Genomic DNA, 19,887 nt, shown 5'->3' with positions numbered 1-19,887 from the left:
ATAATGATAGAGTATCTTACACATTCCTACAGTATTAGATGATCATATATTTAATATTATAAAACATGCATTGCTTCTGTGTAGGTTTCATATGATACACAAGAAACAGGTAAGCAAATACTGTGCTCAAGAGTATATGGAAAGCTCTTCTACTATTAACTTGCTGAAAATAAAAGGCTTAGAAGTCTTTCAACTACTTGCTAGAGTATGAAAAACTTCTCCATGTAGTTAAAATAACTGAATAATTCTTTACAGTGGAAACTTTATACCTGTCTTCCTAATTAGTTCATGATTTTTGTTCATATTAATCAAACAGAGACGTTTCCAATGAGAGCTGACGATAAATGCTGACAAAACATTGAATACATTGTGGAATTAAGGCCAAAACCCCGGCAGAAGGGAAAATGAAGAAGCTACAAACACACACTTGCTGACATGCTTTCCCGGCTACACTTTCTCTCCTTTGTATTGGGGTCCCGACTTGGTTGTTTTTGTTTTGTTTGCCTCCAAACAATTTACCTGCAAAAGCTCCCTTTTTAACATTCATTTCTAATTGAGGATCAGTCACTGGTTTGAATCACATGTTGCGCAGAAGCACTTTTTAAATGATTTTTGTAGTTGAATGCATTGATGGGTAGCTACCTGTCACAAATATAAAAAGTCAGTAATGAACCTCTATATAGAGGTTGAATTTCACACATATTCAGGGATAGGGAAAAGTTGATTCAAACTCCCTTTATTCCACAGATACTGTCAAGTAGAAGGTCATGTATTGACTAATTATCATTTTCCCACTAATTGAACTGCCACCTTCATCATACACTTCATCCTCAAATACACTTGGGTCTGTTTCTGAACTCCCAGTTCCGTATCACTGGGTTTACTTGTGTACCACACTGTTTTAAGTATTATGAAAAGTTTACAATCCACTTTGTGCTTTGGCCAGGCAAGTCCTGACTTAGTTGTATTTCAAAAAACTCATGATCTACTTTATAAGCTATACACTTTGGCCTGGGCGCAGTGACTCATGCTTATAATCCCAGGGCTTTGGGAGGCAGTGGCAGGAGGACGGCTTGAGATTAGGAGTTCAAGATCAGCCTGGGCAACACAGCGAGACCCCATCTCTACAAAAAATTTAAAAAATTAGCTGGGTGAGGTGGTGCATGCCTGTAGCACTAGCTACTTGGGAGGCTGAAGTGGGAGGATCACTTGAACCAAGGAGTTTGATATTACAGTGAACTAAGATTGTGCAACTGTTGTACTCCAGCATGGGTGACAGAGCAAAGACTCTGCTTCAAAAAAAAAATATATATATATATATACTTTGCATTTCTCATTGGTGAAGTAACTACATGAATACATTAATAAATGATTGAGGTAAATAAGTTCTAAAGACAATTACACAGAAAATAAGGACTTAATTTTTCAGAATCAATCAATATAATTTTTGACTTAGAGATTTAACTGGAATATTCAGATTAATAAGATAAAACATATGCTCACTATATGAATGAAAATATCAGGCATTATTTTAGGAAGTATCAAGCCTATTATACATATATTTACAGTATCAAATTTATCTATAATATCCAGTGTTGAACTGAGTCTCTAAGATCAGCTCCTTCTCCGCTATTGTATAAATATATAAAACCTTTTATTAGGACAAGCTTTTTTTTAAGAGTCTAGAGATAAAAACTACAACTAAAAAAATAAGGAAAAGATTGAAAGTTTCAAACATTAACCACCTCTATCCCTTCCAGAGAAGAAAGTAACTGCCTTCAGGACATCAACTTGACAAAAGGCTGCCACAGTTGTTCAGTATTGAGAGTTATGGAGGTGATGGTGAAAACTAGTCCCTCCACCTCTCAACTAGCGTGGATGAGATTTTCCGAAGAGCAGAAAACAATCCTATCAGAGGCCAGGAAGTCCTAGGGGAGGAAATCAGCTTTTAAATTTTTCTAAGAAACTCATTATGAAGTAGCTGATATTTTTGTGGTAACAGCAAATTTTAATATATATTTCCTTTTTTTTTGTTTCCTGAGAGGGAGTCTCACTTTGTTGCCAGGGTACAGTGCAGTGGGGTGATCTTGGCTCACTGAAACCTCCATCTCCTGGGTTCAAGCGATTCTCCTGCCTCAGCTTCCTGAGTAGCTGGGACTACAGGCATGCACCACCACACCTAGCTAATTTTTGCATTTTTAGTAGAGACAGGGTTTCCCCACATTGGCCAGGATGGTCTCGATCTCCTGACCTTGTAATCCACCCACCTCAGCCTCCTGAAGTGCTGAGATTACAGGAGTGAGGCACCACACCTGGCCTTAAAGTGAGGTGATTTAAACTAGCAAAGACTGGGACCACAGGTCATAATCAATTGGTTGGTTTCATAAAAAAATTAAAAAACATTCAAATTATACAAATGTAAACTTTAGGAAATAAATAGATTTGGTGGAAAATGAACAAGAGAATAGACTAATACAATTTATAAAAACACCATATTTTAATGAAATAGAAAAATCCAATTCATCGATATCAACCATATAGATGCTTACTTCACTTGACTGACACTTGCTTTCATCTTTCATTCCATAGACAATTCAAAGATCACTTTATTCACGAGACTTCATTTCAATGTTAAGACTTCAACTCACAAACAGTTAAATTTTAGAAACACTTTTTAAAAAGGAAAAGAGGATTTAGGTTTACCAATAGGCCATTATCCTTAAAAGACACTAGATGGCACTGGATAGTAAACAAATTCAGATCTATGTAAATGGCCGTAAGTAAATAGCTCCCAGTTACCTGGAACTTGATATATGGATGACTAACTTTGTTTGCATAATTCTTAAATATGAATCTGCTGAAGTTCACTGTGCACTTGAAAAAGGCAAACAATTACTATAAACTACCAGCTCTGAATATGAAGAATGCGATATTTCAGGTGAGTGTTCAACGTATACGTACTGAAGGCAAAACTTAAGATTCTTCCCCTCTTCCATTTTTCCCAATTGTAATCCAGGTAACAAAACTGAAATGTGTTCTTCCCAGTTTGTGGGTAACATAAATCAAGTAACAAAGGGGCGGGGAGAAGCTATGCTCTTAAAAGAGGTACGGTATTAGGGTGGAGAGAGCATAGCTGCTCTTTATAGAAAGCACAGTAACTTTGGAATGGGAGTCTGGACTTTAGTTTTTGACTAGCAGTGTGAACTCAGGCAGTCATTACCCATATGAGAACCTTGGTTACCTCATCAATAAAATAAAAATATTAAAAATTTTTGAACTGGCTCTTTTAGCTTTAACATTCTATAAATCTAGGACATCCACAGTCATCTAGTTGCTCATGTTTATAAATAAAAATAAGAAAAAACTTCTTAACTAAGCTAACTTATCAAACCTGCAAATTATGGAGAGGTTATTTTAATAATAACCTATATATAAAACTATAAATATACTTTTGATTTAAATGTTTTAAGGTATAAAGAACACAAGGTTTTCAGCTTTCACAAACACTCTTACAGATAACAGTAGAAAAACTGTAAGGATAATCTTATCAAGTATGTTACATATGTGACTAATTATAGCTGTAAAAATGATAAAAGTTGAATTAAGCAAAAATTCAATCATGAAAAAATTATTTTTTCCCAGAAAACTTCTCAGGAGCACTTTGTCTATGGCAGACATTGCTATGGGCCAGGATACAACATGCATTGTTTTCTTTGATAAGTCCAGATTTCTCATAAATTGCTTCTTCTGCCCAAAAGACATTCCTTTTTTCCCACTTCTTATCTACTAAGTGAGAGGTCTTAACCCCCACTCAAATACTGTCTCATCATCCAATCTGTTTTTATGTACTGCAGCCCCATCAAATTCATGATTACATAAATTGAGCTCCTCTCTGTTAGCACATAACAATCATGGACTGTAACTAGTGGTTGATTTCTCTATCTTCCCCACTGGTTGCACATTTTTTGATTTGAGAAATAATTTTATTTTTATTTTTGTATGCTCAGCAAGTTAGCACAGTTTTTTGGTATTTAGCAGATGTTTTAAATGGTTTGTTAAACAAACTGTATTTATGGTGTAACATTTAACTAATGGAGGGTAAATGGTAAATTAAGGGTTAGAAAGTTTAAGAATTTTGCCAAGTCATACAATTATTAATTACACAGTCATTAAGGGGTGAAACAGAACTCACAAAACCTAACTCCAGAACCAAAATTAATTCAATGCTAAACTACTTACTGGGAAGTTTTCCTTTTTTTACCAAGTTCTGAAAAAGTGCAACGAGCACAGAAATTCCCCTTCTTAAAGGGCTTCCCCAGTAGCAAACAGGCAATGTAGACACAGGATCCCAGGCTGTGGGGTATATCAGTGTCTCCCCGGGTTACAGTCATCTCCATGGTGCCTGGTGATGACTGGTGCTCAAAAAGTCAGATGAATCAATGGGCTACTGGTTTGCAGAAAGGTAATATTTTAACAGTGTCTTCAATTTGCTCTTGGCTACCGGAATAATAAGTTTTCTATTATCATTTGTATTTAATAGGGTAATTTATATTTTCCTTGAAAACTTCATTTTTATCTAGGTTTTCAGATTTGTTAGTAAAAGTAATCCCTCATAATTTTTCTTTTCATTATATCTATTGTTTTACCTGCTTTTAAATTATTAAACATATATAATTTGTTTCTTTTTTTTGTCAGTGTTGTAATTGGTTTGTCTGTGTATTAGTCTGTTCTCACACTGCTATAAAGAACTATCTTAGAATGGGTAATTTATGAAGAAAAGAGGTTTAATTGACTCAGAGTTCTACAGGCTTAACAGGAAGCATGACTGAGAGGCCTCAGAAAACTTACAATCACGGTGGGAGGCAAAGGGGAAGCAAGGCACGTCTTCACATGATGGCAGGAGAATGAGTACGAGGAGGGGAGGTGCCACACACTTTGTAAACTATCAGACCTCATGAGAACACATTCACTATCACAAGAAAAGCAAGGGGGACGTCTGCCCTTACGATCCAATCGCCTCCCACCAGGTCACTCCCCTGACATGTGGCGATTACAATTCAACATGAGATTCTGGTGTGGAAACAGAATCAAACCGTATCATTCTGCCCCCAGCCCCTCCCAAGTATCATGTTCTCCTCACATTTCCAGACCAATCAGGTCTTCCCCACAGTCCCTCAAAGTCTTAATTCACTACAGCATTAACTCGAAAGCCCAAGTCACGGCCAGGCATAGTGGCCCATGCCTGTAATCCCAGTACTTTGGGAAGCTGAGGCAGGTAGATCACTTGAGGTGAGGAGTTTGAGACAAGCCTGGCCAACATGGCCATACCTCATCTCTACTAAAAATGCAGAAAAAAAACCCTAGCTGGACATGGTGGTATGCTCCTGTAGTCCTAGCTACTTGGGAGGCTGAGGCAGAAGACTCACTTGAACTCAGGAGGTGGAGGCTGCAGTGAGCCAAGATCACACCACTGCATGCCAGCCTGGATGACAGAGCAAGAATCTGTCTCAAAAAAAAAAAAATGTCCAAGTCTAAAGTCTCAACTGAGACAACACAAGGCTTCCATCTGTGAGCCTGTAAAATCAAAAACAAGTTAGTTACTTCCAAGAAACAATGGGGGTACAGGCATTGGGTAAATGCCCCCATTACAAAAGAAAGAAACTGGCCAAAACAAAGGGGCTACAGGCCCTGAACAAGTCCAGAACCCAGCAGGGCAGTCATTAAATATGAAGGCTCCAAAATAATCTCCTTTGACTCCATGTTTCATATTCAGTTCATGCTGATGCAAGGGGTGCGCTCCCAAGTCCAGAGCCACAGCTTTGCCCCTGTGGCTCTGCATGGTACAGCCTCTGTGGCTGCTTTCACAGGCTGGCTTTGAGTGCCTGTGGCTTATTCAGGCACATGGTGCAAGCTGTTGGTGGATTTTAGGGTCTGGAGGACAGTGGGCCTCTTCTCACAGCTCCACTAGACAGTACCCCAGTGGGGATTCCGTGTGGGGGGCCCCAAGGCAGAGGTTCTCCATGAGGGCTCTGCCCCTGCAGCAGACTTCTGCCTGGATATCCAGGTATTTCCATACAACCTCTGAAATCTAGGTCAAGGCTCCCAAACTCTTGCTTTCTGTGTACCACAGCTAGAGCTGAAGTGACTGGGACACAGAGTGCCATGTATGGAGCAGCATGGCCTTGGGTTTTGTCCATGAAACAATTTTTCCTAGGCTTTGGACCTGTGATGGGAGGGGCTGCTGTGAAGATCTCTGAAATGTCCTGGAGACATTTTCCCTATTGTCTTGATGATTAACATCTAGCTCCTCTTATGCAAATTTCTACAGCTGATGCCTTGAATTTCTCCACAGAAAACAGGTTTTTCTTTTTTGCCACATGGTCAGGCTACAAATATTTCAAACTTTTAGGCTCTGCTTCCCTTTTAAACATAAATTCCCATTTCAGACCCTCTCTTTGTGAACACATATGACTGTGCATGGCTAGGAGCAGCCAGGCTTCCTCTCCATCTAAGACCTCCTCAGCCTGGACTTCACTGTCCATATCACTATCAGCATTTTGGTCACAACCATTCAACAAGTTTCTTGGAAGTTTCAAACTTTCCCTCATCTTCCTATCTTCTTCTGAGCATTCCAATCTCCTTTGTTTTTAGCCATTATAGGAATCCCGTGAAGAATTCATAAATGGAAGTTAAATACATTAAAGTAGGGTCTAGCCCAGAAAAGAAAAGGAACCACAAGTTGGTAGATCCTAACCTAATATACTGAGTTTAATATGTATATTATTCAGATAAATAATAATGGTGTTGATAACCTCTTCTAAGTTGTTTTCGTGATCTCTCAATAAGCAAATTACTACTTCAATTCTGTTCCTTTTCTTCATTTTGCTTCAGAAACTTCAATGCACCAGAATAAAAGATAGTTTGGTTTTTTTAACCTGATTTAATTTCTTTTAACAGTTGGATCTTCTTTACAAGTAATTTTGTTACAATCACATAATGATTTCCACAGTAATATTTTATACTTTAATTTTAGTGCTTTTTAGTATTTAGTTTGTTTTTATCTTCCGCTAAATGTTGATATGAAGAAAACACATACAAGATTTTTTCCTCTCTAGTTATATGAATGTGCATTTTTTAATTCTATCAGAACTTCTGACATATTTAAATGCTATTTAAGTTATATTTCTCATTACATCAATTTCAGAAATTTAATTATTTCTACTGACTGAGAAGAAATTAGTACTTTAATAAGTGTAAAAACTGGCCGGGCGCGGTGGCTCAAGCCTGTAATCCCAGCACTTTGGGAGGCCGAGGCGGGTGGATCACGAGGTCAAGAGATCGAGACCATCCTGGTCGACATGGTGAAACCCTGTCTCTACTAATACAAAAAAATTAGCTGGGCACGGTGGCGCGTGCCTGTAATCCCAGCTACTCAGGAGGCTGAGGCAGGAGAATTGCCTGAACCCAGGAGGCGGAGGTTGCGGTGAGCCAAGATCGCGCCATTGCACTCCAGCCTGGGTATCAAGAGCGAAACTCCGTCTCAAAAAAAAAAAAAAAAAAAAAAAAAAAAGTGTAAAAACTGTATAATCCCTTCTTTTTTTAACCTTTAGTATTTGTTGATATGGACAAAAAATTTTCTCAGTCTATTTGGGTTTTATTATGATTTTGTCACTAAAGTATATAATTTTTGTTGTGAAATTGAGTTACTTAAGAAAGACTTTTTTTGCTATCAAGACACATTTTTAAAAGACTGATAATTATGTATACCATGCTACCTTTCATGTGCAAAAGATGAAATACAAAAATATATACATGTATCTGCTTACCTATGCAAGAGATGTTTTATTTAATGTGGTTAGTTACATTTTAGAATCACATCTTCTATTGCAATCAATACAGCAGATTAAATCATTTGACTGACACTTTTGCAAAAACAATTTCAAATTTATTTAAAGGCTGCATAAAATATATTTTACCCATCTTTTATATTGCTTTGCTGGGCTGAGAAGAATGGAAGGAATCCACAGAAATCTCAAAGGAAGTAAATAAAGGAACCGTGGGATGTAACCAGATCCCAAAGCCAGCTATCTCTTGAGGATATTAACTAAGGACTGAATACATTAGTCTTCTCCCGGGAAAGCCACATGAAGAGTAGGAGACGACAAGAGAGAAAAGTTGGGGCCTTTTTGTGAGGGAAGTCTAAATAGAGACCGCTTCAGAGGGCCAGGACAGGCAATAGGCCAAACATTCATGCTAGGTCGAAGGAGAAATACACTTAACCCGGCAAAGAAGCTGCAAGGAAACCAAATTATTTTGAAATTAGTATTGGAGGGAAAATAAAAATCTCCTCTGAGAAGTCATAATTATGCATCATGTGGATTTGACTCTTGAATCCATACTATTTTGTAGTCTGAAAAAAAAAACTCAACCAGATAATCAGCACCTCAAGGGACTAGCAGAAACAAATGCAAATCTATCTCCCGAAAAGGAACTGGAAAGGCACTTCAAACAAGCCTTGAGAGTATCCATTTAAGGGCCCTAAGGAAGAATAAATTCACAGTGAGAGAGACAGAAAAGAGAGAGAGAGAAAGGAAAAATAAAAAGAAAACCATAAAACACATAAGCAAAGTAGGCACCATCTGTCAGAGCTAAAGGAAACAAAACCCAAGAAACTGTAAATTCAAAAGAACACAGAAGAAGAATAGTTAATGTATTTCAAAAAATAAAAGACAAGCTTGAAACTATGTACAGGAAATAAAAAACTAAAACAAAAACCAAAATACATTATAAAACAATATCTTTATTTTAGTCAATATTCAGAGATCTATCAACCTGAACTCTTTAACTACCAAAGATACATTCCAAGAAGGTGGGTGAAATAAAGACAAATTCAAACAAACACAGAGAGCTTTCCATCTGCAAACTCTCACTAAGGGAAATTCTAGAGGTTGTATTTCAGATGGAAAAAATGATCCCAAATGGATGACTTGAGATACAAGAAGAAATGAAGAACAAAGAAAGAAGTAATCATGTAAATACATCTAAAGAAACACTTGAGTGAATTTAAGACTTCTCAGGCAATGTCTCCTTCCTACCCACAGAAATCCCTGGGTTAAGAAAATAATAAGGGCTTAGCTCTGAAGGTGGAATGCATAAAGGGGAAAATAGAGTGAGCAAAACACAGTAATTATCCCCAAGAATTATTCTCCCAGGCAGATAAAGTATCTGCCTTCATGAAGCTTACATTCTAGCAAGAAAGCCAGATAAACAAATAGTCACTCAAATCAAAGATAAACATAATCACAGACTCGGTTATGTTCCATGAAGGAGAAGTATGTAACACTGAGAAAGCAAAATACAGTGGGATCTGACTTGGGAAGCTCAGAGACAGCTATAATTTTGCTATGTACTCTGCTGTTCATAGGCATATTACACTGAAGAAGACAGACTCAGTCCCTGAGATGCAGGAAAGAAAGAACAGAGAATCAGTGCCCCGAGAGAGAAGCACGCAGAGTAAATTGACTGACCTTAGGAGTTTAGAATAAGAAGCCAGACTAAAACTCACAGGATATTGTACCAAGTCCTTCAAGTTACTAAAGTAAAAGGTAAGTAAAGATGAAATAATTCAAATTGATATACATAAAGTTACAATTTAGATATTGTAGATAGAAAAGCTTTTTGCTGAATCATAAGAGGAAACTACTTCATTGAGGTCAATGTATAGTCTGCAAATAAAGCAAAAAAAAATTAGTTTAAAAGCCAAGTGATTAAAAATGTGGATTTTGGAACCTAAATCCAAGCCCTGCGAAGTCAGCGTTTGGGCTCCCATCCACTGTAGCCCACAGGGTGCCCGGTGCCTGCACCTCTTGGTCTCTGCCCAGCAGCTCTGTCTATTCTCCATGGGGCAGGAAGACCATCCTGTAAAGGCAGCCTCAACTTCAGGGTTGTTACCACTTTTGTTCAGGTGAATGGCTATAATTGCTAAGTCCAAGATACAGGTTTTAGCAAATAATCCGCTGGGGCCCTCATGGGCCACATGTCCACCCTTGATATGAACTAGAGACCCGAGGGTAAGGGGCTGGATGTGAGCACAGCTGCGTGGCCACACTAGGGGCTGCTGGTGGCGACTCAGGAGGAGTAATGCGACGTGGACCACAACAAGCTGCATTCCACACCTATCAGCCAATGAAAAAATAATGGCAAACTGTAGAATTGTTTTCTAAAAGAAATTAACTTTTAATAAAAACTTCAACATTTTAAAAATAAATTTTAATGCACAGAAGAAATATACATGTGTCATTTTAGTAGCTTAGCCATTTTAGAATACTACCAGTGTCTGAAATAAAGTGGTAGCAATATCTGAGTAATTCAAATTAATGAACATTCTTATCTGACTGCTTATATGCAAGGCCCTAGGAGTGGGGCTTGGGAAATACAAGAATAAATGCAAAAAGTTCCTTGCCCTAAATCAGTCTTTAATTTTGTGAAGTAACAAGCATAAGTAATTACAATACAAGGGAAAACAGTGGCCGTGGAAATTAATAAGCTATAAGTTAATGAAATCAGCCAATAAACATTTGTGTGTAACTATTTACACACTTTGTAAAACTGTTTTAAGAGTCTTATCAAAAATCTCAGAATGCTTTTGTCTCTATTCCTAGTAACATTGTATATAATGTAAATAACATATATCTTGATTACTCAAGAATACAGGTAGCATATTGCAAAAATACACTCCAAATCTCAAATACTAATGCCTAATGCATAAGAAATGCAAAGTAAAAATCTTCCAAATAAATTCATGAAGGAATTTCTACATTAAATTATATTAGTATTATTGGCTCGGATTATGCTAAAATATGCATACGGTATTTATTTTTATTATACTTTAAGTTCTGGGGTACATGTGCAAAACATGCAGGTTATATAGGCATACGTGTGCCATGGTGGCTTGCTGCACCTGTCAACCCGTCATCTACATTAGGTATTTCTCCTAACGCTATACCTCCCCTAGCTCCCCACCCGACAGGCCTCAGTGTGTGATGTTCCCCTCCCTGTGTCCATGTATTCTCATTGTTCAGCTCCCACTTATGAGTGAGAACATGTGGTGTTTGGTTTTCTGTTCTTGTGCTAGTTTGCTGAGAATTAATACCATATCAAAAATCAAATGTCAGTAATTGAACATCCTGAAACACTTTGGAAAGTGCCTGTGCATGTTGCATTTTATGGTGGACTGTGCTCCAGGTAAGTTAGAGCAGAAACACAGAATCCAGCCTGCTGGCAGAAGACTGGAACAGCCACAGCTGAGAGTCCTCATGCCCTGACTGGCCTGAGCCTACTACAGTAAGGCAGCTTAGGGATGTAGACTCAGAGCCCTAGGACTACCCTCAGAACTTTTAGTCATCTGCAAAAACTTCAAAAGTCACCCAGAAAAATGTGAAACTTTTTGTTCTCATTTTATTCTACTGCAGATCACGTGTAGGGAGGGCACAGGCACTCCTCTACAACATCCCAGCTCACGGTGCCGAATCAGTTTTATACAAAACGCTAATCTAGAAACGTCATTTATAATGTAGGGTGCCACAAACCAAAGCTAAAGAAACACACACACACACACACACACACACACAAACACACACACACACACAAACACACACACACACACACACGATTTTATGCCTAAATGTTGCCATGTCAGTAAAATTCTTGACTAGTAATAATCAAATATAGAAACAAAATACAAAATCAATTTAAATTAAAAGTAATTAATCATGAAATGTCTGTTGTTTGTGACTTTTTTAAAAAAAGAGCTTATGATATTTTCTTATCTAGAGCACCAAAATCTAAATTTAGATACTTACATTATTGCACTCTCCAAGGAAATACAGTGCAAATCCATCAGCTTTTGTGGCTGCCAAAGTAATAAGAAAAGGAAGAAACTGAGCTCAGTGGGAGAATCTAACGTGTATGCATTCTCTACGGTGACAGGCAGACGTCTTTCAAGCTGATTTTTTACAGAATCAATGGTCATGCAGTAAATGGAACAAAATCATTTATAGCTTTATTCAAGAGCATCATTAAAATATCTTCTATATTTTTCATCAGTGAGTATAAAATTTAAGATATGACCTCCTCAAATGCATATAGCAGTCAATGTACTATGTAGTAACAAATTCGCTGGACTTTAAGTATTCAGAATTACTGATGAATATTTTTTTTTTTTTTTTTTTTTTTTTTTTTTTTTTTTTTTTTTTTGAGACGGAGTTTCGCTCTTGTTTCCCAGGCTGGAGCGCAATGGCGCGATCTCGGCTCACCGCAATCTCCGCCTCGTGGATTCAGGCAATTCTCCTGCCTCAGCCTCCTGAGTAGCTGGGATTACAGGCACGCGCCACCGTGCCCAGCTAATTTTTTGTATTAGTAGAGACGGGGTTTCACCATGTTGACCAGGATGGTCTCGATCTCTTGACCTCGTGATCCACCCGCCTCGGCCTCCCAAAGTGCTGGGATTACAGGGATGAATATTTTTAAAATTTGAGAATTGTATTTAAGTTTTACAGTCTTTAAAATACCACAAGTGATATTTATAATATTAAATAACCCAAATAAGCATCAAGCAAAAAAGCTGATGTCTTCATCTGTAATTGTCACTGAAGCAAACATAATTTAACTTACCAGAAATTGCTTCAGGGTCATCTGAAGGCAGCTAAAGCAGTTAATAGCATAAGCCTTAGAGGGACTGCCTGAATCTAAACCCCTCCTTAACTGCTTTTTACTTGTGTGACTTTTGGTAAGATGTTTAACCCCTCTGTTCTATAGCATTCTCATCAGTAAAATGGTGGTAATAATAAAAACAACCTTATGAGGACATAATGCATATAATATGCATACACAAGTGCATAGCATATAGTTAAACAAAATAATAAATGTAATCATTATGGTTGGTATCAATATTCAGATTTTCAAATTTAAAAAAGATACAATTGTCATAGTGGGTATCCTTCTGAAAAATCACGTCCTAAAAGTAAGTGCATCCTTCTAAAATAATACTCTTTTGATATAACTTTCTCCATTCTATTTAGAACATAGAACATTTCTTACATGGTATGTGTAATAAAATTGTCATTTACCCAAATACATTTAAAATGTTTATTCTCTCTTTAAAATTAATATCTCTTATAAAGATGTAATTTAATTCAATAAAACTGTACTTTCCAAAATAAACTAGGTGTTAATTAGAAAGAATAGTATATTACATGTATATATCATGCAGATATTTGGGATTAGATAATTTAGAAATTTTTAGGTTTGACTCACTCTGGTAATTTCATAATAAAATATTTTCACTTCAAATTGACTCCAGAAATAGAAGTAAATATAAATGACTTTCATCTGTCTCTTAGTATAGTAAATTATTCTTTGCTGCTTTTGGTAAAAGAATCTTGGCCCAATTTTTCTAAGAGGGACACAAAATGTTTCTTACCTATTTTTATGATGCTGCTCAGTTCATAGAGGAGTAGCTGGTTGTCTCCTCCTGTGTCCAACCGTTGTTCTATGTAGCTGTTTAGTTCATATACAACTCCCTGCATATTCGTATCTTGGTACTTTGGATTAAAAATAAAAAACATAGTTTAAATAAAATATAATAAAAATTCCTTAGTCTGTAAAACATACTATTAATATAGGTCACTTCATATACTGAACTGTTCATTATACTTTTATAGAGCATGATTTAAATATTATAATCTATCTTATAAAACAAGTAGATTGAAAATTAAAATTGCTATCACTATTTATTTATTTTGAGACAGGGTTTGTCTCTGTCATCCAAGCTGGAGTGCAGTGGCACTATCTCAGCTGACTGCAACCTCCACCTTCTGGGCTCAAGTCATCCTCCCACTTTAGCCTCCCAAGTAGCTAGGACTATAGGTACATACCACCAACACCATGCCTGGCTAATTTTTGTATTTTTTTGTAGTGATGGGCTTTCACCATGTTGCCCAGGCTGGTCTCGAGCTCCTGAGCTCAAGTGATCCCTCTGCCTCAGCTGCTCAAAGTGCTGGGATTACAGGCGTGAGCCACTGTGCCCAGCCAACTTCTTATTTAGAATTATACATAGACTGCATCTATGCAGCCTATTAATATTAAAATAGCAAGTGGTACACATTTTAACTTTGTTTCTTAAGTATTATATATATTAGGCATCTTGATTAGTAAAAATAGTATCATTCGAGCTCTTGCTGAGCGTACTCTGTAAGACGCTAGACCCAGTCGCTGCACTGGGTGAAAGAAGCACCCTATCTGCCACCCTAACCTTCCACTCCTTCCCATCTATATGGCTCCACCTTGGTCTGCTTTCAACCCTGCTACCATAGCAAGAGGGAGACGCTTGCACTGCAGCCACTGTCCCACAGCAGCAGCCCCACAGCATGTCCACAGCACAAGGCTTCATCAAGGCACTAGTGACAACAGCAGGCGGACAGGGAGATGTCAATCCCCACCCTGCCCTAGTTCAAGCTACACTGTGTCTTCACTAAAGGCATAAAAAACAGTCCTCCAACTAATCTCCTTGCTCCCAAATTTGTCTTACTAAACCTGTTCTCCAAACAACAGGCACTGTAAACTTGAAATATAAAATTCTGTCACTCCCTGGCTTAAAACACTCCTGGGGCTTCCTACCGCACTTGGAATACCAGACGAAAACTCCTCACACAGTAACCCACTACATGCTGCGAAGCATGGTTACTGTCTACCTCCAAACTTCATCTCACACCCCCACTCCCTCTACCTTTGCGGTCACCGCCCTGGCCATCTTTCTGCTTTGTAATCATTCAGATAACTTCCACTTCTAAAGGTCTATTGCCTGCTGATATTCTTGAGCACTATACTCAATAAATATCTGTTGAATGAACACATAAGGAACCAACCAGTCCTCTATTCAACAAATACCACTGACCATCCTGACAATGCACTATAGTAGGGTCAACAGTGGAAAGAACCATTACATCTACTGTCTTCAACGAGCTCACATTCTAGTTGGAAGAGAATCAATATGTAAATAAGGCAGGTTTTTACATGAGAGCACCAACTTGGGTTCAGTGTGTTAGTGCTGGGTTGGGTGAAATCTGTTCCAAAAGTGGACAAAGCTCACTGAAGTTGAAATGTCAGAACTTCCCTCAAAGGTTTAGCAAGATTGGAATGCTGGATTTGGCTGATGATGGGAGACCCACTTGCCAATCCCCTGGCTATGTCCTAGGGATGCCCCCCTTCACCAAGGCCACGAACAATACATTTAAAGGGGGAGCCCTGGCATCTGCGAATATATACCTGGCTCTGGTGTGGGCAGGAACTAATGTGGGAACTGCTGCCATCTGGGTGGGTTCCTTGAATTCACCCAGAAGATGGGATATTAGTGTGGCAGAGGACAAGTGGAGCCCTTAGCATCCAGAGGCAAGGTGGGTACTGCCAGCATAACCAAGAGAACTAAAGCTGCAGAGGAGTCTGAGCACAGAAACATTCAGCATGGCTACTCGATCACAGTGGCTATGGTTTGAAGGTTTCCTCCAAAGTTTGCAACAGTGTTGAGTGGTGGGAACTTAGAAAGGCAGAGCCCTCATGAGTGGAATAACGCTGTCATTGGGGGAGTGAATTAGTTATCACGGGAGCAGGGTCCTTATAAAAGATGACTTTGGTCCCCTTCCTTTCTCTCTTTTGTACATTTTCTCTTGCTCCTCTGCTTTCTGCCATGGGATGACACAGCAAGAAGGCCCTCACCAAATGAAGGCCCCTCAACCCATGACTTCCTAGCCTCCAAAACTGTAGGAAATTAATTTATTTTCTTTATGAATTACCTGGTTTCAGATATTCTCTTACAGCATCACAAAATGGACTAAAACAGAAACTTGTACCAAGAATTAGGGCTGTGGCTATATCAAATATCTTAAAATGTGGAAGCAGCTGTGGAGCTGGGAAATGAGTAGAGACTGGAAGAACTTGGAGGAAATGGCTGTAAAAAGCCTAGTCTGCTATAAAGGAAGCATTAAGGGAAATTCTGGTGAGGGCTTAGAAAAAGACCACAGCTGTAGGGAGGGCTTTAACCTTCTTAAGAATTACTTAAGTGGTCACAATCAGAATGCTGGTAGAAGCACACAAGAAAGGCCATTCTGATGACGCATCGGATGGAAATGAACAAGATACTGGCAACTGTAGTAAAGGGCACACTTACGAACTCACAAAGAGCTTGGCCGATTTCTAGCCATTCCCCAGGGCTTATAGAAAGCAGAACTTAAGAGCAATGAACTCAAGTATCTGGTGGCGGAAGTTTCTAAGCAAAACAACGAAAGATCTGCATGGCTACTCTTAACTGCATATAGTAAGATGTGAGTAGAGAGAAACTGAAGGTGGAATTCATAATTAAAAGGGAAGCAGAATGGAAAAATTTGGAAAATTTGCAGCCTGGCAATATTAAGTGTGAAAAGGCATGTCTAGCAGAACAAACCAAGGGTTTGTGGGCAACTGACTGTTTTCTAAAGAGCTAAGTAGAGGCGGAAAGTAGCAGGGTGCTATTCATCAAGACAATGGGATAAAGACCCTAAAGCTCCTTCAGAGATCCTGGAGGCCAGCCCTCCCAGCACAGGCCTAGAGCAGGGCCCTGGGGGCAAGGTTTCCAGAAAGGTGTCCATGGAATCTCAGCTTTTCCTGCCCAGGAAGCTTAGGATTCTACTCCCTGCATTTCTGTACATTGTGAGCCCCAGCCACAGCTCTAGTGAGTTAAAGTGCAGCTCCTGCCACACCTCCAGAGGGCACACACAGTAAGTCATAGTGGTATTCACATGGTACTAACTGCAAACTTGCAGACTGCATGAGCTATGGGGCCACAGCAGATGCTACCTAGATTTCAAAAGATGTAGTAGATAGCCTGGGGCCCAGGGACAAACTTGTTGCAGCAATGGAGCCACCACAGAGGGCCCCTACTAGGCCAATGCCTAACGGAGCCATGGGAACAAGGCCATCTCAGAGACTCCAAAATGAAGAGTTACCAGCGCAACTCCACAGCTCTGGAGAAGCTCAGGCATGAGACGCCAGCCTGTTGGAGCCGAAGTGTGGGCTCGCTCCAACAAAGTCAAAGGAGCAAGGATACCTAAGGCCTTGGGGCATCTAACGTCCACTCCAGTGTGCCCAGAATGGGAGAAATGGAGTCAAAGAAGATTATTCTCCAGCTTTAAAACCTAATGTTGTTTTCTCTGATGAGTTTTGGACTTACTTGGGACCAGTTACCCCTTTTCTTGTCTATTTCTACTTTTTGGAATGGGAATATCAATCCTATGCCTGTTCTACCATTGAATTTTGGAAGTAGATAACTTGTTTTGATTTCACAGGCTCAAAGCTGGAGGGGGTTTGTTTCAGGATGAATTGTTCATGAGTCTCACTCATACCTGATTTAGATGAGACTCTGGACTGAGGCTGTACAAGTTAGGAACTCTGAGGCCACTGCGATGTAATTAATGGATACTGCATGTTAAAAGGACATGAATTTTGGTGGCCAGGGGTGAAATGCTGTGGTTTAAATGTATCTTCCAAAGTTTCTGTTAAAAACTTAATCCCCAATACAACAGTACTGAGAGGTGGGACCTTAAGAGGTGATCAGGTCATGATGGCCTTGTCTTCAAAAACAGATTAATACCATTACTGGAAGAGTGGATTAGTTATCTCAGCAGTGGGTTTCTGAATAAAAGGATGAGTTTGGCCACCTTCCTCTCTCTCTAAAGCGTGATCTCTTGCCCTTCCACCTTCTGCCATGGGATGATGCAGCAGGAAGGTCCTTGCCAGATGCAGGCACCTTGACCTTGGACTTCTCTGTCTCCAGAACTGTAAGAAATAAATTTATTTTATTTATACATTTCCTAGTCTGTGGTATTCAGGTACAGCAACACAAAACAAAGACAACAGTGTCCCTAGAACTGAACAGAGCAGCCTACTGAAGTATTTTTTTCATTTGTCTAAACAGAAAGTTTGGCTTAAATGAACAAATATCTGACCTGATGACCACAAGAGAAAGTCAGAATACGTCATTGAATTCCCAGACCTGAGCCAATTCACAGGCCCAGAACTCCTTAAACAAGGAAAGAGGAGGGAAGGTCCCCCTGAAGAAGAATCTTGCTACGCTGCCAACAATTTAGAGCGTAGCTCTTCTGCCTACCTTTCCCAAAGAGGTTTGCAGCCATTTGCCTGGGTAACTGGATATTATGGGAGAGGCAGAATTACTAGACTTGGAGGACCACTGGAAATTAGCTCTACTCTAATATTAATTATTTATTATTATTATTATTATTGAGATAGGGTCCAGCTCTGTTGCCCAGGCTGGAATGCAGCACTATTTATTAAGAGACCCAAACTCCACTGAGGTGTATCAATCAAAGTGGATCTTGGAGATCAGATGATCAATGAAGTTTTAGCTCAAAGTTTGTCTCAAAAATGAGCCACAGTGGGTTCTCAAACACACCCTCTGGTGAGTGCAGTTTGGGAATGCACTTCTGGAACAGACATACTCAGCAGCAGACAGAACTCGCAACTGAAGGATCCCCATGTAGGAACGGGCTGAAGAAGTGGAGAAATCTGAGGGAAGAGCTTCCCAAGTAAAGTGAACAGGATAAATCAGTTAATTACTATGACCCAAAGCAGCAAAATAGAAACCTGTCAAGCAATTCTTAGGCTGCATTTCAAACTTCAAAAACTACTAACTGCTGCTACTAGGCTTTTAGGCACTCCCTGCTCTCTTCCCAAGCACTGAGAGTCTCGGTTGCAGAAGAGGTTCTCTTAGGTGTGTGCATTCTCTTCTCACATCTGCTGCCTTCCTGGGTGGTGCCTAACATTCCTGAGGGCTGATACCGCCTCCCTTTAGCCTTGTGGATCCTACTTACTTTGTTGTACACTTGACCATGGTAAGTCACTGGTCTCCAACTCAGTTTTTTGACTTTTTATTGCTAAAATGTAGTCTTAACAGCCAAAACTTCTCAGTTATTTTCTAGCCCCAGATTTTTGTCTAAGTCCTGTTCTTACATAGGTACCTGTTGATAGATATTTACATGATTACAGAATTTACGTAAAAATCATGAACAGTTAAAATTCCAATGACTCTGAAACATGACAGCATTGTTTGAGGTCACCAAAACTTATGTTATTTTCTTTATTATCTGCGACCAGATCCTATTTGAGCTATTTCAAGTTCTGAAAAACTCCAGATAAAATATTCTGCTCTATCATACCCTCTCTTCCTTACCACTTATTCCAACCACGAGTTCTGTGTTTTCTTTACAGAATAGTCCTTAAAAAGAGCTTCTTTGAGAATGAAGCCAGCCCAAAAGAAAGCTGAGCCAAAAGATAGTAAGAGACCTAAGGCATAATGACAGACTTTGAACCCCTAGATCCAGCTATGCAAAAGCCTTCATGTGTAAAAGTCACTAGATATTTCTTTAAACAAACCAATACATTCTCTGAATTCTTCATTCTTCATGTGGAAGAAAGGAGCATTAGCCAGTTTAAGGTGAGTTTTTTGTCATTCAGTCCCTACACAAATGATACACGACTTGACTCCTTCCTCTTACCACATAATTCTGAGAACAGGCTCTTTAATAATGACCCGTGTGCAGTACTGAGATCAATAACCAGCTGTCCTTCATCTCTTTTGGACAGGAAATGGGTTGTTACAAACAAGAGAACAAGATGACATTCTGGGATGCGGACAGTTTATCATGAGATTTGGTTTCACGTCGCTGGGCTTTAGTTTTCTCATTTGTGTAATAAGAAGGCTGAATTATACTGTCTATAAAATACCTTCCTTTTCCAACACTAAATTTTTAAGATAAGGTTTTAAAATTTTTTCATTTATAT

General features: G+C 39.0%; 1 protein-coding gene across 5 annotated transcripts in view; it reads right to left on the bottom strand.

Moving 5' to 3' along the window:
• The window catches only part of PDE10A (phosphodiesterase 10A), a 661,629-nt gene that overhangs the window by 103,859 nt on the left and 537,883 nt on the right, over positions 1-19,887 (bottom strand). For all 5 annotated transcript variants that reach the window (XM_064360475.1, XM_064360473.1, XM_064360474.1 and 2 more), the window contains 2 exons: positions 13,481-13,601; positions 11,862-11,911 (listed from right to left, as the gene is read on the bottom strand). In XM_064360475.1, the coding sequence (XP_064216545.1) occupies positions 11,862-11,911; positions 13,481-13,601 (171 nt within the window). The remainder of the gene's footprint in view (positions 1-11,861; positions 11,912-13,480; positions 13,602-19,887) is intronic.

This window comes from Aotus nancymaae, unplaced genomic scaffold, assembly GCF_030222135.1.
Source record: "Aotus nancymaae isolate 86718 unplaced genomic scaffold, 86718_ANA_hifiasm-v0.15.2.pri h1tg000040l, whole genome shotgun sequence".
Taxonomy (NCBI): domain Eukaryota; kingdom Metazoa; phylum Chordata; class Mammalia; order Primates; family Aotidae; genus Aotus; species Aotus nancymaae.
Note: the sequence above shows the minus strand (reverse complement) of the source record. Positions and strands in the feature narration are given on the sequence as shown.